General features: G+C 36.7%; 1 protein-coding gene across 4 annotated transcripts in view; it reads right to left on the bottom strand.

Annotated features, from left to right (window-relative positions):
* LOC122979262 (VPS10 domain-containing receptor SorCS1) overlaps nucleotides 1–18,115 on the bottom strand; it is a 172,727-nt gene that overhangs the window by 38,957 nt on the left and 115,655 nt on the right. For all 4 annotated transcript variants that reach the window (XM_044346579.1, XM_044346578.1, XM_044346580.1 and 1 more), the window contains exons 4-8: nucleotides 17,479–17,637; nucleotides 8,290–8,363; nucleotides 3,317–3,381; nucleotides 2,089–2,207; nucleotides 1,798–1,887 (exon numbers count right to left, since the gene is read on the bottom strand). In XM_044346579.1, the coding sequence (XP_044202514.1) occupies nucleotides 1,798–1,887; nucleotides 2,089–2,207; nucleotides 3,317–3,381; nucleotides 8,290–8,363; nucleotides 17,479–17,637 (507 nt within the window). The remainder of the gene's footprint in view (nucleotides 1–1,797; nucleotides 1,888–2,088; nucleotides 2,208–3,316; nucleotides 3,382–8,289; nucleotides 8,364–17,478; nucleotides 17,638–18,115) is intronic.

The following is an 18,115-nucleotide window of genomic DNA, read 5'->3' on the forward strand; positions in this document are numbered from 1 at the left end:
CCTTTAAATGTTCAAGTGCTGTTGTGTAATATATATATATCGAGAAGCGCTTCGTGTTCGAATGAAATACGGTTTTACAGTTATGGCTTTGTGTAATAATGAAAACAGTAACTTGGTATATATAAATAACAAGAAAAATATGTCACTAAAAACTAAAACATCTTGTTATAATGTGATCTATTACAACAAGAAAATGTTCTTGTTATAATGAGAAACTGAGCAAATACTTTTGGTCATGGCAATAAGCTGCTGCAACAATGTCTTCTCTTTAGCTACTGACTGGATCTATCTCTTACTTCAACAACATATTGTTTATTGTTATAACAACATACCAACTTATCATGTTGTAAGGTGAAAGGTTTCAATGTTTTAATGAGATACATGGTGTTGTGTAATATAGTATATATGTAAAATTTTAATTAAGTTTTAAAAAGTTTGATATAACAAAAAGTAATATATTATTACAACAAGAATAGTGTTAAAAGTTAATTATTTGGTATGTTCTAATAACATGAATCTTGTTAAAATGGGTCAATATTCTTTTTATAACTACAAACTGTGCAAAGCAAATACATTTTGCTCAGTTTGTCGCAGCACAGTGGCAGCTCTACGCTGTTGTAACAATGCCACTCAACTGCGTTTTAAGGCATCGACTGGATCTTTTCCTTATTATATCAACATATTCTTGTTATAACATACCATTTTATCATGTTATAACAAAAAACTTCTTGTTTCAAACAAGAGATGGGTTGGTATTGTGAAATAAAACTTTCTTGTTAAAAAGAAATAATTTGATGTATACTAATGATAATAAAAATGAAAAAAGATTGGTTATACAAGATAAAGTGATACATGGTTAAAACACAAAAAAGTTTCTTATTAAAATGTAATAAGTTGGTATGTAGTACTAATGAAAAAACTTGTAAATTTTCATTATAACATGAAAAATATCTGGTTATAATGTGAAAAAATGTGAATAAAAGGCAAAAAAAACACTCTTGAATGCTCTGAATACACCTACTGTAAAAAGTATGAAATATTTTTTATCATTGACATTTATTTAAAATAAATATAATTTTAAAAAGCATCTAATAATACACCCTAATTTGTGAAAGCTTTAATTTTCCCATTCACTCAAAAACATGATCTCTTATGGCTCAATAACAAATATAAAAACTTTTAGATTGTATACTGTTCTTACACTCCTGCCACCTTAATCATATTCAACAATCAGCATTTCTACATCTTCTTTACTCACATATTTTAACTGAGAGGATACTACAATCATTAACACTATGTCAGGCTTATTGGGCAGAGATTATGCAGCTGAGGCCATGCTGTTTGGTTGTGTGATTCATCTGCCTCTGACTGTGCCAATAACACCTTGCAGTGAGCCGACAGCAACTGGGGCGCCTAGGGCTTGATTGAATAAAACATGTTTAATTGTCAGTGGGGACGTGACAAGCGAGGCCATGCGCACATGGAGCAGCACGGAATAACAATTCTGGAAACACTGTGAGAGTTACTTTTGGCCTTGATTTGCCAATAAATAACAGAAAGAGTGTCAAGCAGAGCCAGCGATGAACTGGAGCTTTACTGCAACTTTAGCTCATGTACCTAACAGAGCTGGAAGTTTACTGCCTTTGAATGCAGAAAACTTCCACATACTACTCCAGCACTACCAACTAGAGACATGGGCACTTCCTGAACACCAATAATTATGTGTACTGTTACTCATTAAGATCTTATGAGTATCTCTTCATTTTAATTTTATTTTATTCAGTCTGTAATGTTTACCTTGGGCAAAGTGTACTTTGGCAGCTTCATTGGTGTAAAGACATCTCTTGTAGCAGACACGTAGTAGATTGGCCTCCCTGCAGTTGACACCTTAAGGTGACCATTGGGTAAAAGCATTTTAGAGACATAAAAAACACAGATAAAGCATTTTTCACACCAAAGGGACACATAAGGCTGTAGTAATAGTACCTCTCTCACATTGACCTTGGAAATTTCCTACAAAATCCTCACACTTTCTGCCTCATACACACTCTAAATGTTTTTCACTGAGCAAACTGGACAATTACCTACCTGGACAAACACATACTCATCTTGCACCACCAGAGAATTGGGGTCAATGTAGCCAGGGAATGGTTTGCCCTTGTTGGCATCTGTGCAGTTCTGCAACTTGCAGGTGACATACAGCGCCTCTGCTCCCACACACACACACACACACACAAAGACACACATATACACACACGTCAAGCCATGGCATTGGCAGTGGTATTAGCCAATGAAGAAAGGCAGCCTTCACCCAGAGCCAAGTGGCCTTTTTGGCTTCCTACATTACTCGTGTCAATAAAGTGGTCCCAGTAAGGGAGGAGCCGGGCGGAGGGGAAGACAGATGACCAGAGAGGCCAATTGCTTTCTTTGCCTTTAATCGCAGTGCTGGGAGAGAGCCTGTCCCCACATGTTAGCCTCTGCCAAATATGTGTCGGCTTCTTGCACATACACATGATCGATAGTGATAGTCTCTGGCTGTGTGACCAAATCATCTGACACAACTGATGTTTACTATGTGTGTTTGTGTGATTGGCTTTTCTCTATTGTGTTGGCGTCAAAGAGAATGTTCTTATAGAAAGGTGGCATGGACACCTTTGAAGTCTTTTTGAAAACTGTGTGAAAAAAAAAGAATACAGTAAATATTAAGGGGTACTTCAGGAATTTTGTGTTGCACTTTCATGAAGTTTGGGGACTCACCAGAGATAAATTAAAAAAAGAACTCGAGATAACCCTCTGATGACATCATCAGGGGACATTATACAACTGAGTAGTACTTCATGACTAGTAAACTAACATTCATATGTAAATATAATTTAATCAAAGTTTTATGTTGATTGTGAATATATGAAACAAGTATAAAATGCTCCACCAGATAATAATTGAGAAAAAGAGAATGTATGTATTTTTTTTAAGGATTCTGACATCATATTCAGTAAGCAAATCAAGTCAAATACCATATATCAACCCACAATATCCCAGTATTCATTGTCATTCAGGAGGATGAGTGATATTTCTCTATGGGGAGCGCCACTGAGCTAAATCACTTGCTTTTAAAAGCATTCTAATATATGCATTACTTTTCTCTCCATTGTCATTGTGTGTCCCTGGACTTGGCCATTTCCGCTGTCCCTTTGCATTACCCTTCAGCAGAACTGTCCACACAACTCCCAATTCCTCTCTACTTTAGCACAATGCTCACAATACTGTACAAAGACACCAGAGAATGGAGCGCTGAACTCGGAATTCAATTACTCACGTCCTTCAGAGATGCTGGTTTCCAGGTGAATTAAGCCTGGCTCTTTGTCCAAACCCATTTTCGACCTGAAAGGCAGACAAATGTGTTTCAGGAACATCACCATTGGTCTTTTGCCTTCGGGCAGATGCCACCTACCGAAGTTGCTGTCTGACCTGAGGGATTGCATGCTGCAAAGTCAGACAAATTTATAACTACAGAGAGGTAAAGTCAAGTGCTGTGACATGGTAAACATCAGCAGCATTGGCTGCAGGCATTACTGTGTCTTTGTCTTCATTGTGGATGGCAGTTTAAAGTAAGAGGAAAAGGGGACTCAGGTTTACTGTGATGTAAATGTTCAGAGCCCCCAGAAGGTCCTTTTTACCCCAGAAAGATGGAGAGAGACATTTCCTGACATCATAATGAGAGGAAAAGCCATTGATTTTCTCGCTACAGTAGGGATGCCCGCAGATGGAATAGCATATAATCATTACGGCATTAAATATGTATTAAAAAGACTGGAGGATCAGAGGAGAAGCAAAGGCAACACACGCATGGAGGGGGAGAGAAGAGGGAGGTATAGAGACACAGAAAGAGGGACAGAGAAAAAGAAAGAAAGAGTGTGTCGACAGGTAGCAAGCACTTACATGGGGAGAGACATAAAGAGTCAGTGTGAGGGGAATGGGAAGCAGACACAGTGAGAGACAGACAGAGACCACCATAGCATTATACTTATTGGTACTGTACTATTGGTGATTTCCCAGATGAAACACAGCTGTGAATAGGATGGCCTACTTATCCAAAGAACATTTCCATTTTAACTGAATAATCCATTCAGTCTGAATAACCCATTCAACTCTTTGAATTAGTGGAGCTATATGGTTTGTTTAAACTTGTATATTTTGGCCACTTAGTGATGGGAAGCAGGACACACATAGACCACACACATCTGTGTGAGGAGACTTGGAGTTAGAACAGGTGGGAAAAAAACAGAACTTAGTCATGAGATGGAGCTGTTGCCTAGCAAACACATACAGACAGCTCCAGATGTTTTTGTAAAGATTTGTAATGTCATATGCAGAACAGTTCATGGCTGCACTGGCTAAACTCGCAAACTGATTATAGCTGAATTAGGTGGAAGCTCTGTTTGTTCAAGTTTGCGCCTTACACAAACAACCTGCACTGTGTGACTGAGCACTACTCAGGTTGACTAAATCTCAAATCACCTTACGACTCTTCATCTTCCTTACATGTTTGGTGGCCACATGTACAGCAGACGTCAGCTCCCTCTGCAGCCTCATTACCAGGGCTACCACCACACCTACTGCATAGTGTGAGTCCCAAAATAGAACTCTGACAGCTTCTGCAGCATCAGCCCTCCAGGCTCCCTTCACTCCTGGCTGCCCAGCTTGTTACTACCCTGACAGTTCCTCTGCAGTTTGTTGAGGTGAAAGCTTTTTGTTACATTTTATTTACTGTATAGAGGCCAGACATGCTAACTACCACTGCAGACAGCACCTGTGTGGTGTTGGTGAGACCATTTTGCTGAAGAAAAGATGGGGGACCTGGAAGCAATGATGATACAAAAACTCTCTACATGATGATACAAAAACCAAGAGAAGTGACAAATTCCAAAGCATATATAATTATATCCTCTCTTAATTGTTCAAAGGCAAATGATGTATATGGGATTGACCCAGTATTTATCAAAACCCATAAGGAGGCACTCATTCCTCCTATTTCAAAAGTTGTTAATTGGTCCATTAATGAAGGACTTTTTCCAAGGGCCTGGAAAACTGCAATAATTACACCAGTGTTCAAATCAGATGAATACATGGTCTTTAGTAACTACAGACCCATCAATATCCTTCTGGCAGTTTCAAAAGTTGCAGAAAAATGTATCTCTGAACAGCTAATATCACATTTGAATGCTTCTTCCTTCTCATTGCAACCTATGCAATTTGGGTTCGAAAACATCATTCCACTGAAACTACAAATTGTCTTCTTCTGGAAAATATTATGACCAAATTGGACAAGGGAGGCGTGGTAGGGGCTTTTGTCTTTGATTTAAGGGAAGCTTTTGAGACATTTAATCATGAGGTTTTGATTACATAAGTTGTCAAAGTTTCATTTTTCACCAAATATAATGAAATCGATTAAAATCATACCTTACTGACAGAATACAATGTGTTTTTGTAGACCATAAAACCTCATAATTATGTTGGTGTACCTCAAGGTTTCACTTTGGGTCCTCTGTTATTTAGTTTGTATATTAATGACCTACCTGAAGTTTGTCCACCTACTGTAACTTGTCAGATGTATGCTGATGATATGGTCGAATCTACATGCTAAATGCAAGAAGCAAGCCGCAGAAGAACTATCAGCTTTAATAGTCAATATCTCTAATTGGTTAACAAATTCATGTTTACACCTCAATGTCAGCAAAAATGTATGTATGTTTTTTTTTCAAAGTCTGCAAATAGAGATCCAGACCCAGATGTTATAGTAGCAGGGAGAGGACTATCAGTAGTGTATGAGTTTAAATATTTACTTTATGATTCTCTCACACATAAAATAGTCTTACCAGCTAGACACAGACAGATAGGACCACATTACAACCAATAGAAACACTTCATAAACTGGCTTTGAAGACATTGGATAAAAAGTCAAATTCATATCATCATTGTAAAATTGCAACTAAATATGATTTTTTTAAACTGGGAAAGCATGATCAAATAGATAGATATTAGATACAGATAGATCAGATATTTTACTTGTGTATAAAATTTTTCATGGTCTGGCCTCCCCTACACTCGATGAATCCATTAAACAAAATCAAAACTCATCTATCAGTGCTACTACCAGAGGGAATTATAAAATACCACATAGAAAAAGTGGTATTTTAAAGTGTTCATGTTATTTAATGTGCATTGTCCCTTCTTAAATAAAATAAACGTAAACATAAAGATACATGTAACAATTTAAGTCTAGCTACTATCTAGCAATTTAGTCTTCATCTGAAAAAATAAAAGCAATGACTATGCAACAGTCCAGATGGGAGCATGATGCCATAATTTGGGTTTAAAGGTCTTGCTGACAGAAAACTTCAAACTTGACAAAGGTTTATTTTATCTCGAAGGAAAACAATACTGCAATTGCACCCAAAACTGATTTTGAAGCCTCTTTCCACAGCTGAACACTGTCGATCCCATAACTGTCTGCTACAGATGAATATCAGGCATGTCAGACACATGAATAATGAAAATCTTAAAAACCTTTCCAGCTTATGTGTTCCTCACTTTGTGGCGAGGCAATGGAGTAGTCTGTCCACGACATTTACAATGTCAAGAATTTGGCTTTGAGTTCAACATTAGTTTTACTGATAGTTGTCATGCAATTATTGTTTATAGCAACAAAGCAACAGATAACTGCAAGAAATATATGATGTTCAAGAACTGGACAACCCTTACTCTGGACAATACTCCTCCTAGCTTTGAGCTTTAAGCTCATCATATAATTCATCTAATTATCATCTTGATAGCTCTAAATCTTGATCTCCAAGATTTGAACCTGTGAAGCAGCTCATACTGTTACCCGGAAAACCAGCATTAACTTAAACACCTTACCAGCAGTTTGTCATTATTTCCATATGAAGGCAACAATAGCTGTTATCAATATAAAATACCAGTTTGAATGTTATGACTAGTTTTGGAAAATGTTAAGTTTGTTTGTTTGTTTGTTTTATTTGGTAATGCTTTATTTAATGAGTCTGTTATTTACTAATAGTTAATTTCTAAAAATTTCCTGGGAAGGATATGTAATTTGCAATACGCAAAACCTCATTTGGACAATCTGTTAAAGGAGCAAAACTATACAACTGTCTACCCACTGAGTTGAAAATGCAGCACAATATAATGTTTCAAGAGAGGTGTTAAATCATGGCTAAAAGACAAACAACAATGTTCTCACACCTAATACCCCTGTATACACACCACTGTATTTTTGTATATGTATTTGTGGGTGTATTTTTATTTTCCTTTTTTATATATTTTTTCTTTTTTCTACTTAAACTTTTTAAAAAAGCGGACAGGTGTTGGACAGGTGCATCTGGTGCTTGTACATAATTGTATGTTGCAGTTCCAATGCTATTGTGATATCCATGTCAAATAAAATAAATTTAACACTTATTATAGTGAAAGACAGTCTCTCTTTGAAGGCGTTTATGGTATTATATTTATTTGTACAAATAAAAATAATGACAGAAGTAGCTGTGTAAACAATTCAACCCCTGATTATTTTTGCAAATCCACACACCTGGCCAATCACTGTGTGTAGTGGGTGTGAATGTAGGACTGTCTGTTTCAGAAGCAGCTAACACCCACCCAATTCAGATGTCACAAAGGTGTAGGGGGAGGGGGTTTCCGAAGCTGTTCTCATAAAATATACTGGCATCTTAAAAGCCAGTACAGCCAAATGCCAAGCCAATGTAACCTACCTAGTTACATTGGCTTATATTATTTATTCATGAATTAATTAAAAGTGTGCAAATTGAACAGTTTCTCTATCTTACTCATAAACACTACCAAATTACAAAATTTCTTCCAGGAAACTTTCAAGGAAGCTATTAGGAATTTATGGAGATGAATCAATTGCTTAGAAGTTGACTATTTTTCCAATTGATTGTTTTCAAAAAAAAAAAAAGGATATTGGGAGGACAAAAAGTAAAAAAAGTAAATGCATAATTTTATGTGATCATTCATTTTATGTGAACAAAACATATAAAGTTTGTGATTATGCTTAGTAAAAATTCAAAATGTTTCATTGACAGAAAATAACCACTGTCTAAATTGAAATAATGATTGTGAAAATAATAGTTACATATTTTCTCCAAATCATTCAGCCCTAAACTAAATAAAACAAAAAACTCTCACTGACAATTTTAGATCTAGCTTATGCATTTTCTCTTGCTCACAACTTGTCCAAAACTCTGTACTTACCAGTAGAAACGATTGGGAGCCACTCTTTCATGCACCAGTTGCCACCTCCTCCCAAACTCCACCGAGCTGTAGAGCTGTAGCAAGACAAGCAAGCACCAGTGAGTATTTATTCACATACCATCTTAACAGCCGATCAAATTTACCATTTCGTACAACACAAGCCATTCTGCCATCACATGCTGTTTGCCCTCAAAATGATATGCATTTGAACATGATTTTTCTCTGGGTTTGTTTTCACACGTTGATTTACTTATTACCTCAGTCATCCTTTTAACTGCAGCAGTGTAACGACGAGTGGGAGACAAGCTGTCTCACATTGTCACACACACACACACACACACACACACACACACTGTACAAGTTCTTTATTTGAATCCACTAAATTAGATTAGAATTTACATAAGATTCAAACACTGCAGAGGAATAACGTGGCTTAAGGACATTTAGGGATACAAGCACAATTGTTTCCCTTCCCACACGACTACCCATTACTGCAGAAACCTTACACAGATGTTTGTCACACACATACACACACATACTGAACTACAAGTTAAGAATGGAAATGTAATTAAAGATGAGCAGGGTGCAGGTTTTCCTGCAGTAGAGAAAAGTACATTGCTGTTACATGCCTGTGAATGGGAGGGGGAGATGGGGAGAGGAGCCTGACTGAAGCGGGTGGTCTCAATACAGCCATTGTTCACTAGTAAATCACTGGACTGCTGTGATTTCACTACACTACACAGAAGGGGCTGGGGATGCATGGGAAATCTCTGTGTAATGGAACTAATTGTCCATAAAAATAAGATCGTTCTATAGAGATTTGAGAGGACTATTTTTGCAATATTAAAGGGTTAGTTCACTTAAAAACAGTGTCATATTCAAAAGGGTTTTTTAATTACATTTTCAAGTCTTTACAGAAACAACTTTCCAGTTACTCTAGATAATGAAAACTGTGGTATAGCTACCATAATTGATATCAAAAATTCAAATAAATGAATAATAAATCAAAAACTTTGTACGCGGCCATGGCTGGATTAGCCTCTTAGACTGTGCACAAGATTTTCCTCTAAATTTTACTTTTTTCTTGTGAAATACTGAACACTTTCACTGCTTCCGGCCTCTTAAAATCCTTCAAATGTAACAATCCAAAAATGAAAATAACCCTTTGGTTGAACTGCTTACCAATCATGTCCAAATTAAGAATATAACATATGAAGAGTGGTCATGATGAGGTAAAAAAGCACTGAGTTAGTTTGTGGTAATTTAATTAAACACAACTTAATTTAGGAATGTGAGAAATGAGAGCACAATATATATTAAAATGACCCAAGTTTTAAAGCTAGATTTTGACACAGGGCCCTCAGGATTTGGCAACAATGTAGGACTCTAATTCAATAAACATGCAATTAATTAAATACCAAAACCAACTAACACACAGTGAAACTGGGGCTGTTTTGCCTGGCTGGTTATCTAGCCTTATGCATGGAGATACCAATAAAGGTACGTGAGACCTTTTTTTGTTTTTTTTATCTTCATAATTTGGGTGAACTGACCTGTTTTACATATTCTATTGGTTCTTCAGTAACTCAACAACCTTGACAGAGTGATAAACTCACTTAAGTCCTTTTTGTCTCCAAACTAACCTGCATTCTCTGACAAAGCACAATGACAAATCTGTTTACTCTGTAGCTTACAGCTGGAATTTAATGAGGCATAAAGCATGTTTCAGTGTTTCAGACTGGACTTTTTCCATTTTAAGCATGAGCAGTCATGCATAATGTGTAAACAATTATTTATTAGTGGATAACAAAAATGTGACTCTGTCTGTTTATATACATTTATTTTCTAATTGCATTTATTTATTCTATCCTGAAGGGTGAAGTGTAGGCCTGCATCCATGATACAACAGTCTCTCCATCCCATAAAGATTAAGGTTTTTGTTTAATTATATCTTTACCATTTCTCAGCACAAAGACATGAAAGTGCCCTTGATAACTCAACAATACAACAGGTTAATGTTATGGCCAGAAATAGTGCTGTTCCTGGCACCAAATCAGTTTCCCCGACGGTTAACATAGACTTTTCAAAGTATTTTACCAATCGCTCTAAGATCAGTTCTAATTGCAACAGAGTTATCCCTTAATCTACTGCAATTATTAACATATTGGTAAGCATTCAGGAGGCAGTTTAATATATGCATCATGCGGACCGAACAAACATTTTGAATCAATAACAGACAAGTTCCTGAACACAGTTTGAAGTGCTGCATAACTCCCGCCAAAACTGAACACCAACCCAAAGCCCCATTTCTAGAATACTAGCTAAAATATCTGAAATAAACCAATATCTTTACTTTTTCTTAACATAGATCATCTAGATGTAGTGTAATTACTCATTTGGCTGTACTAGATATTTGATATATTCAGTAGATATATCTTTTTACAGCCTATATTTACAACCCTACATTGCAAACCAGAAGAACCACAACTGTTGTGCTGATTTGTATCATACTTCATGGCGCGGCTCTAGGGAATTAGTGTTTTTCCTAGAATTGGAAGTTGTAAATACTGACTTGAGAGTACACTGAGGAGTATAAGGGGATGGTAAACACACTTGTGTAATCAAATTTTAAATACCTAATTGTTAAATGGGTGAAAATTAATTTTAACCATATTTTACCCATATGTGATAGCGCCCCCAGCTGTTGACTATTCTCATATGATAGTCGAGGTCCAGAGCTCTCCATAACAGTTGGTCCCATGCCTGAAGCCCCTTTTGTAACTGAATTATAAGCCTTCAAACATGCACCAAGGTCAAGGTTTAAAGGTCAGTATTTCAAAGCAAGAGCCATGTAGAATATTCATACTGACATATGTTACTCTTCAGGTCGAGACCTTTCAAATTACGCATTTAGTTTAGCTCTACTTAATTTTCTCATTTTATGGATAAAAGCCATCTCAGGCCTAGTTTCAGAGAGCAAGCTGAAGGCCCAATATATAAAAGAAGCTGCTGACAATCTAGGGCATTACTACAGGCTTGGAGGAAGGCCTGGAGTGTTTGGGTTAGGGTTAGGGTTAGGGTACTATTTACACAACCCTGAAAATTTTGTGTATATTTATGATTTTTGATTTTGGGATTTTATGTCAGCATGGCATACAGTAGAATAAAAACAGACAAAAGTAAGGTAATAATAATAATAATAATAATAATAATAACAACAACAATAATAATAATAATAATAATAATAATAATAATAATAATAATAATAATAATAATAATAATAATAATAATAATAATAATAATGAAATAAACAGAGTAATATTAAAATTAAATTGAAATTTTAAAATCTATTTACAGAATGTAACAGTAATAGTTTTGAAATGAGATATAAAACTTGAAATGAAATATTGACTGTACAAAGGAAATATGGACTGTACTATGGACAAAGAAATGAAGTGTATGAAATATATGAGGGTGACAAAAGCAACAGTTAAATGTGACATGTGCATAAATAATTATTAATTTATGTAATAGTAATGGTTGAATGCAATGTACAATCTAAAATCAAGTTTAATGAAATATATGTGACAAGTGACAAGTGCAGGGATGAGCGTGAAATGTAAAGACAACCCCGTCCTTAATGTGGCATTGATGCACACATACACACACACACACACACACACACACACACACACACACACATACACACAGTGTTGGACTACTTATTTGGATGACATGTCTCAATATTAATTGAGGAAGATTGTATATTTTAAGATACATGATTTCATATTAAATATCCTCAGCCACATAGTCTTAGAAATCTAAAATTAAATGAGCAACTTCATATTTAACAATCACAGGCTATAAAACAGCCTTTCTTAACAGAGATAGTGGCGTTTGCAGTCAGGTTGCAGCGGACAGCAGCAATTATAAATGGTTTGAAGCCCACAACCCAAATCAGTAGTGGAAAGTGCCACATCTGCCTGTAACACAATGCCCTTCCGTAGCCTACTGCTATCAAAAACTGACAAAAAAAGTTATTTCCCACAATTAAAGGAGAAATATTTAAAACTGGCCTTAACATTAACCTATTGTATTGCTGTCTTATCAAGGACACTTTCGTGTTTTTGTGTTGAGAAATTTTAAAAAGAAAACCTTAACACGGTGACAGTGAGGAAGATATTTTCGGGCGGGTCCTTGCAAAGCCTGTAAAGCTTCAAATTCAGTTCTTTTCTGCATTTAAAATCCACATTTTTGATTTAAAGAACATCATCCAACAGTTACACAAAATAACACAAATAACGTAACAGTTCAGATAACTACACAACATAAAGACAATAATTCAAACAACATGCAACTACATGTTTTCAGCGATAGCAGCGTCCATAGCAACCACCACAGCAATGATAGAAAGCCTGCAAAAATCCCCATAATAACTGAAGAAACTAAACATCATATGCATTCACTGAACGAAGATTATGAAAATGAAATGCACATCTCTTCCTAAAAATGTTATCAAAATGTATTTTAATGATAAAACTACTTTAAAATATTGCATTTTCCACTGAGAATAAAAGGAATGGCAGCCTTTTTTTTTGTTTGAGCAGACAGAAACGTGACAGTCACATGACGTGCACACAGGCCAATAGAAAATAATAAGCCAAAAAAATTTAGGCATCTCACAATTTTACAGCCATTATTGCAAAACTAACAACATAGTATTACACAAGTTGATGTAAGACTGGGTTGATGATACTCACTCAAGCTGTATGGCATGCATGTATATTCCCATGTCAAACAGAGAGAGACAAATGGCACAGGTGATGAGATTTCCATGACATCCATGCCAAGCTGTGCTAAGCAGATGCAGGAGAAAGGGAGTAAGGCTGCGGGAGGGGGGGGCAGGAAATCACTTTGACTAATTATCCTCCTACAGCAAGTTAGTATGTAGCCAAGCAAGTGACAGTGAAGAGGCAGTGAGCAGGAGACAGTGGGAGTGGGGGTGGAGGTGGGGATGGGGAAAGGGGTCGGCACAGCTTTTACAACCTCCAAAGGTCTCTCAATCAACAAATGCAGCAGCACTGCCAAAAAGAGGTGAGGAAATTGAAAGAGAAGCAGTTTTGGGGTGGAGATGATGTGTGCAAGGTACAGGGCATGGGTGAGCAAGTGGGTGGATGGGTGAGGAGGTGAGTGCATGAGTGAGAGAGCAGGTGAGTGAGTGAGTCAGCACCTGACATACAGAGAGTGAACAAACGGCTCAAATGCAGGTAATGAATCACAGCCAGTTTTAATATAACATCCAAAAAAAATGTCAAAATATCTGTCAACTTCAATATATTTTTTGTCCCATGCTAATGTGTCAGAGATGCATATAAGAGTAAAAATCAGAAGTATTTAGACAAGTCTACGATTTATTTTACTTGAGTAAGAAATGATATATAGAAAGAAGGAGTAAAGAAGGACATTCTTGAGCATTATGTCTCAAGGACACTTCAAGATGTCAACAGGAAGAGATCCAACCACCAATCCTTGCGATTAATGGAATTTTTGCTATGAGCAGCAGCATCACTTCTGCTCAAGTATTGTTTCCGCATCAAAAAACAGGGAAAAAAACCCTCAATATTCTTATTAGATACATAATTCTTCTAGTACATAATATAATGTAGAACTATTTGGTGTGCCTTAAACATCCATAAACACCATCGGATTATTGGTTTATTATTTATTTTAATTTAAGAGTAGTTTGAAAACCCAGACCTTTCTTTATATTTATTCATACACCGCATGCAGTCAGAGTAATTCGTAGCTAGTAATTTAGAATCACAGCTGAAGTCTCAGAATCATCACAAAGCAAACTGTAGGTCTATGTAGTAAAAGTGTGTGTGCGTGTGTGAAGGATTATACCCAGTGCCAGCGGCAGACTTAGGCTGCCTGAGGGGAAGGGGCAAAAAAATATAAAGGGTACTTAATACATTCAATGGGTCCCCATCAGCAGAGAACAATGATGCATGTTTGGTAAAAAGGCTACATCCCCAATTAAGATTAACATTTTGGAATGAGGATTTGGAATATAAGGAAACAACACCTCTTAAAAGGGTTTAGTTTTTAAACATTTATTTGAAAATGTCATAGCATTGGCAATCATCCTTGAAAGACTGGGCAGCTCTGTCATTTGCAAAACATCCTCATACCAAAATGACAGAATAGGTTTATTTCCAATGACTCCCAAAACAACCTATAAGAGTGTTTTCAGTGCCCTCTAGAGGACGGATGTGGACCAGAAGAATGACCCACAGGACCCTTTTATAATATAATGATGTTTTATGGTGTGACAACGCTGTGGTTAAGGTAGGGCTAGGTTTAGGCACAAAAACCACTTGGATACGGTTAGGAAAAGGTCATGGCTTGGACACCCGAGCCACGGTGACTCATGGTGTCTTTTGTGCAGAAAGCTATTTGGTTAGAAGCAGGAGGCAAACACTGGTCTCATGCAGAAAAGGCCACTTTTTGCCATCTACTATATAACCAAGCCACTATCTAGCCATCCCCCCTACCCGCCGCCTTCTGATAAGGAAGTCACCTTATATTGATATCACCTGAACACCGTCACTGCCCCAGGCCATAATAATCTAGATCTATACTGTTGTTTTTCTTGAGAGGATAGGCTGGTTATTTGTTGTGGGTGGTAAGGCACTGACATACAGCCGCTAGAACTGCACTAACCCTCTTGCCTTTGTCATGTATGTTTTTACTCCTACCAAGGAAGATATGTTTTAAGTTTGTAGCTTCGTTTGTTTGTCTGTTAGCAGGGTTTCATGACAGTTTTTAACATGGCTAGGTAAAGGTTTAAGTTCTGCTGGGCATCTCTCTAATTGCTAATGGCCAACGCAAATGTACCTTTATCACTTTCATCTCCTCCCTTGCTGCCCCTGGCTGGACTTTGCAGATCCTTTTGTATTACCTTCAATTTTGTGTCTCTTATTAATCCAAGGGTTGTAAACGCATTTTGAGAAAAGAACACTTTAATGATTTCCTTGAAGGTTTTACTAAACCACAAGGTTGATTTCCAGTTTGTACCAAATATAGTATATAATATATAGTATAGAGATGATTAAGTACATATCTAGCTATATAGCATATTGTTTAGCATGTTATACAGCTTTGGACAGGCCTAAACATAAACTTAACAACATTTAATCCATAAACCTGTTTTAATTGCAAAAAAAGCTTTGCTGTGACCAACCTCACGCATTGTAGTAGTATCAAGGTTACAGCTTAGACTGCACTGACCCAAATAATCTAAATGGGGTGTAACTGAGCAAACTAGTGAGTAGTCCTGTACCAAAATCAATGAATTCAATCAATCAATTAAAGGACCAGTATGCAGGATTTAGTGGCATCTAGCGGTGAGGTTGCAGATTGCCACCAACTGAATACACCTCTCCCCCTTCCAAGTGTGTCGGAGAACAAATGATGGCAGTGAAACCCAAAAAAAATGTGAAAGGCCCTCTGGAGCCTCTGTTTGGTTTGTCCGTTCTAGGCTACTGTAAAAAAAAAAATGGCAGCGCAACATGGCAGGCTCCATGGAAGAGGACCCGCTCCCTATGTAGATATAAAGGACTCATTCTAAGGTAATGAAAACACAACAATTCATGTTTTCAGCTGATTATACACTAATTAAAACATACTTGAATCAATGAATATTATATTCCATTTCTGCCAATAGAAATCTTATAGACTGGTCCTTTAATTTCTACCATAATGGCTAGTAATGGCCATACAATAACCATCTGCAATAAAGGTAAAATGGTTAAATGAAGGTAGAATTTCAAATGCATGTTGATTTCTTTTTTTTGCTTTCTGAACTCATTCTAAAACTTAATTTGGTGAGTTTTGACAATAGCTGTAGACGACATGAGAACAAAATTGCTGCCTGTTTCATCCTCATATTGTGACATAAACTATTAGACCACAATGATGCTGCACATAATGTAACTCTACCATGCGTAGTTGTGATTTGACAGTGCACAACATCACTTCAATTAGAGACTGTAACAGTGATACCTTGAGATGGCTGTAAAGAGAGTCATCAGTGTGAAGGAGTATAGGATGCTAACTATTGTAGATGACTGATGCTGTTAAAAATCTACACTCACTAATGTTAATTCTGTCTTGCAAGCATTAATGCCATACTCAGAATAAAATTTAATTTTTTTCTGTGTTCACATGTCAGCTGGTTGAAGAATATAAAATGAAAGTGGAAAGACAAGCAAAACATGAATAAAGGTATCTGTTTGATTACAGAAAGGTTTTATGGGTGTGCCTTTACCAAATAGAGTGATTAAAATATTATGGAACAGAAGTTGAGTGTTGAGCTTTCAACCTGCTCTGAGCAGGCAGGCAGTGAAATGTTCAATACGCATTCATTCTTGGCACCAGAGTCTGCTTTATGTCGCTGGATAGACAATGGCACACCTTCTACTGCACCTCTCCTCCCACTGAGGTGCACAGCAAGTCACTAAGATGCCAAACCAATGAAGTCGAGGAAGTAACCTCAGTGCACTGTAGGAAAACACCAGTCCAACAATAAGATAGAGCCCAAGAAGTCAGAATTATGACTCGCTAAGTGAAATATTCTGACTTTTTCAGTCAAAATTATAAGATATACATAAAAGTTTTGAGCTGTAAATCAAAATTATAACATACTATGTTGAAATTATAAGATTATAAATCAAACTAATTGATTTATAATCAAAATTTGATTTACTAAATCAAAATTTAGAAAGCTATGATTTAAGTTAAAATCATGAAGTAGTGATTCTCATTTAGAAATCAACACTGACTTCTCTTAACATTGACTGAAAAGCCATCATTTTGACTTGCCATCTCAACACAGAATTTCATAAGATTAGTGAAAGTTTAAACCTTTCATCCCTTTTTTCTTTTCCTGTAGAAAAATGGCCTTCTGTACCAGCAACTACCTGAATTATACAATCCACCCTTATCCTTCAAATAAACTTCATGAACTCTGACTGTGTGTTTTGAGCCAAACTCTTGTGTAACAGGATCTCACATTTATCCAGCTTGTTCAGAGGCACTGAACTGTTGTTGCTTATCTGACTTAACTCTTAGCTTCTTTTCATACCTTTGAACAACTGATTGCTAAGCTAACCTTGCCCGTTCTCTCACCTTTTGGTCGTGGCTGTAGGCCAGAATCCAGTCCTCCTGCTCAGGGTGGAAGAGCAGGCTGAGAATGTAGAAGTTCAGCCGGTACTTCTGATAGGTGGCTCCCTCATCAGAGCTGATCAGAAGACTGCTCTCCACCTCCGGATCAGTTAGCAGCATGATCTGAAGAGAAAATGACAGATGGATGAGAGATTAGGGACGATGGCACTATGACATGTTCCATCTAATTTGAAACCTGCACACAGTAGTAACAAAATTTTAAAAAGCAGTGGCAAGTGTTTTTTTCTTTGATTGTTCTGGAAAACTTTTCTTTTCTCTATGCTGAATTCTTCCCTCATATGTTTGCACTTCACTCACGTGTTAAGACAGAAAAAAACAGAGACAAGTCAATCAAGACTGACTGGCATATTGAGATATAAAGCATATTATTACAACTTTGACTGCAGATTAGCATGTAAAAACTTGTCATCCACAGTCAGTTTTCCACTGATGATGCCATATCTCTAATACTAATTTGTATCTGTTGGGCTTGATGATATAATCAGTATGATACATCTTGCAGAAAATGTATGTGTGGTTTGGAGTGGTTGTGTGTGCCTCATCATTCAGATTTCTGCTGTTTGTCTCACTCTTCATTCTC

Source organism: Thunnus albacares, chromosome 3, assembly GCF_914725855.1.
Source record: "Thunnus albacares chromosome 3, fThuAlb1.1, whole genome shotgun sequence".
NCBI lineage: Eukaryota > Metazoa > Chordata > Actinopteri > Scombriformes > Scombridae > Thunnus > Thunnus albacares.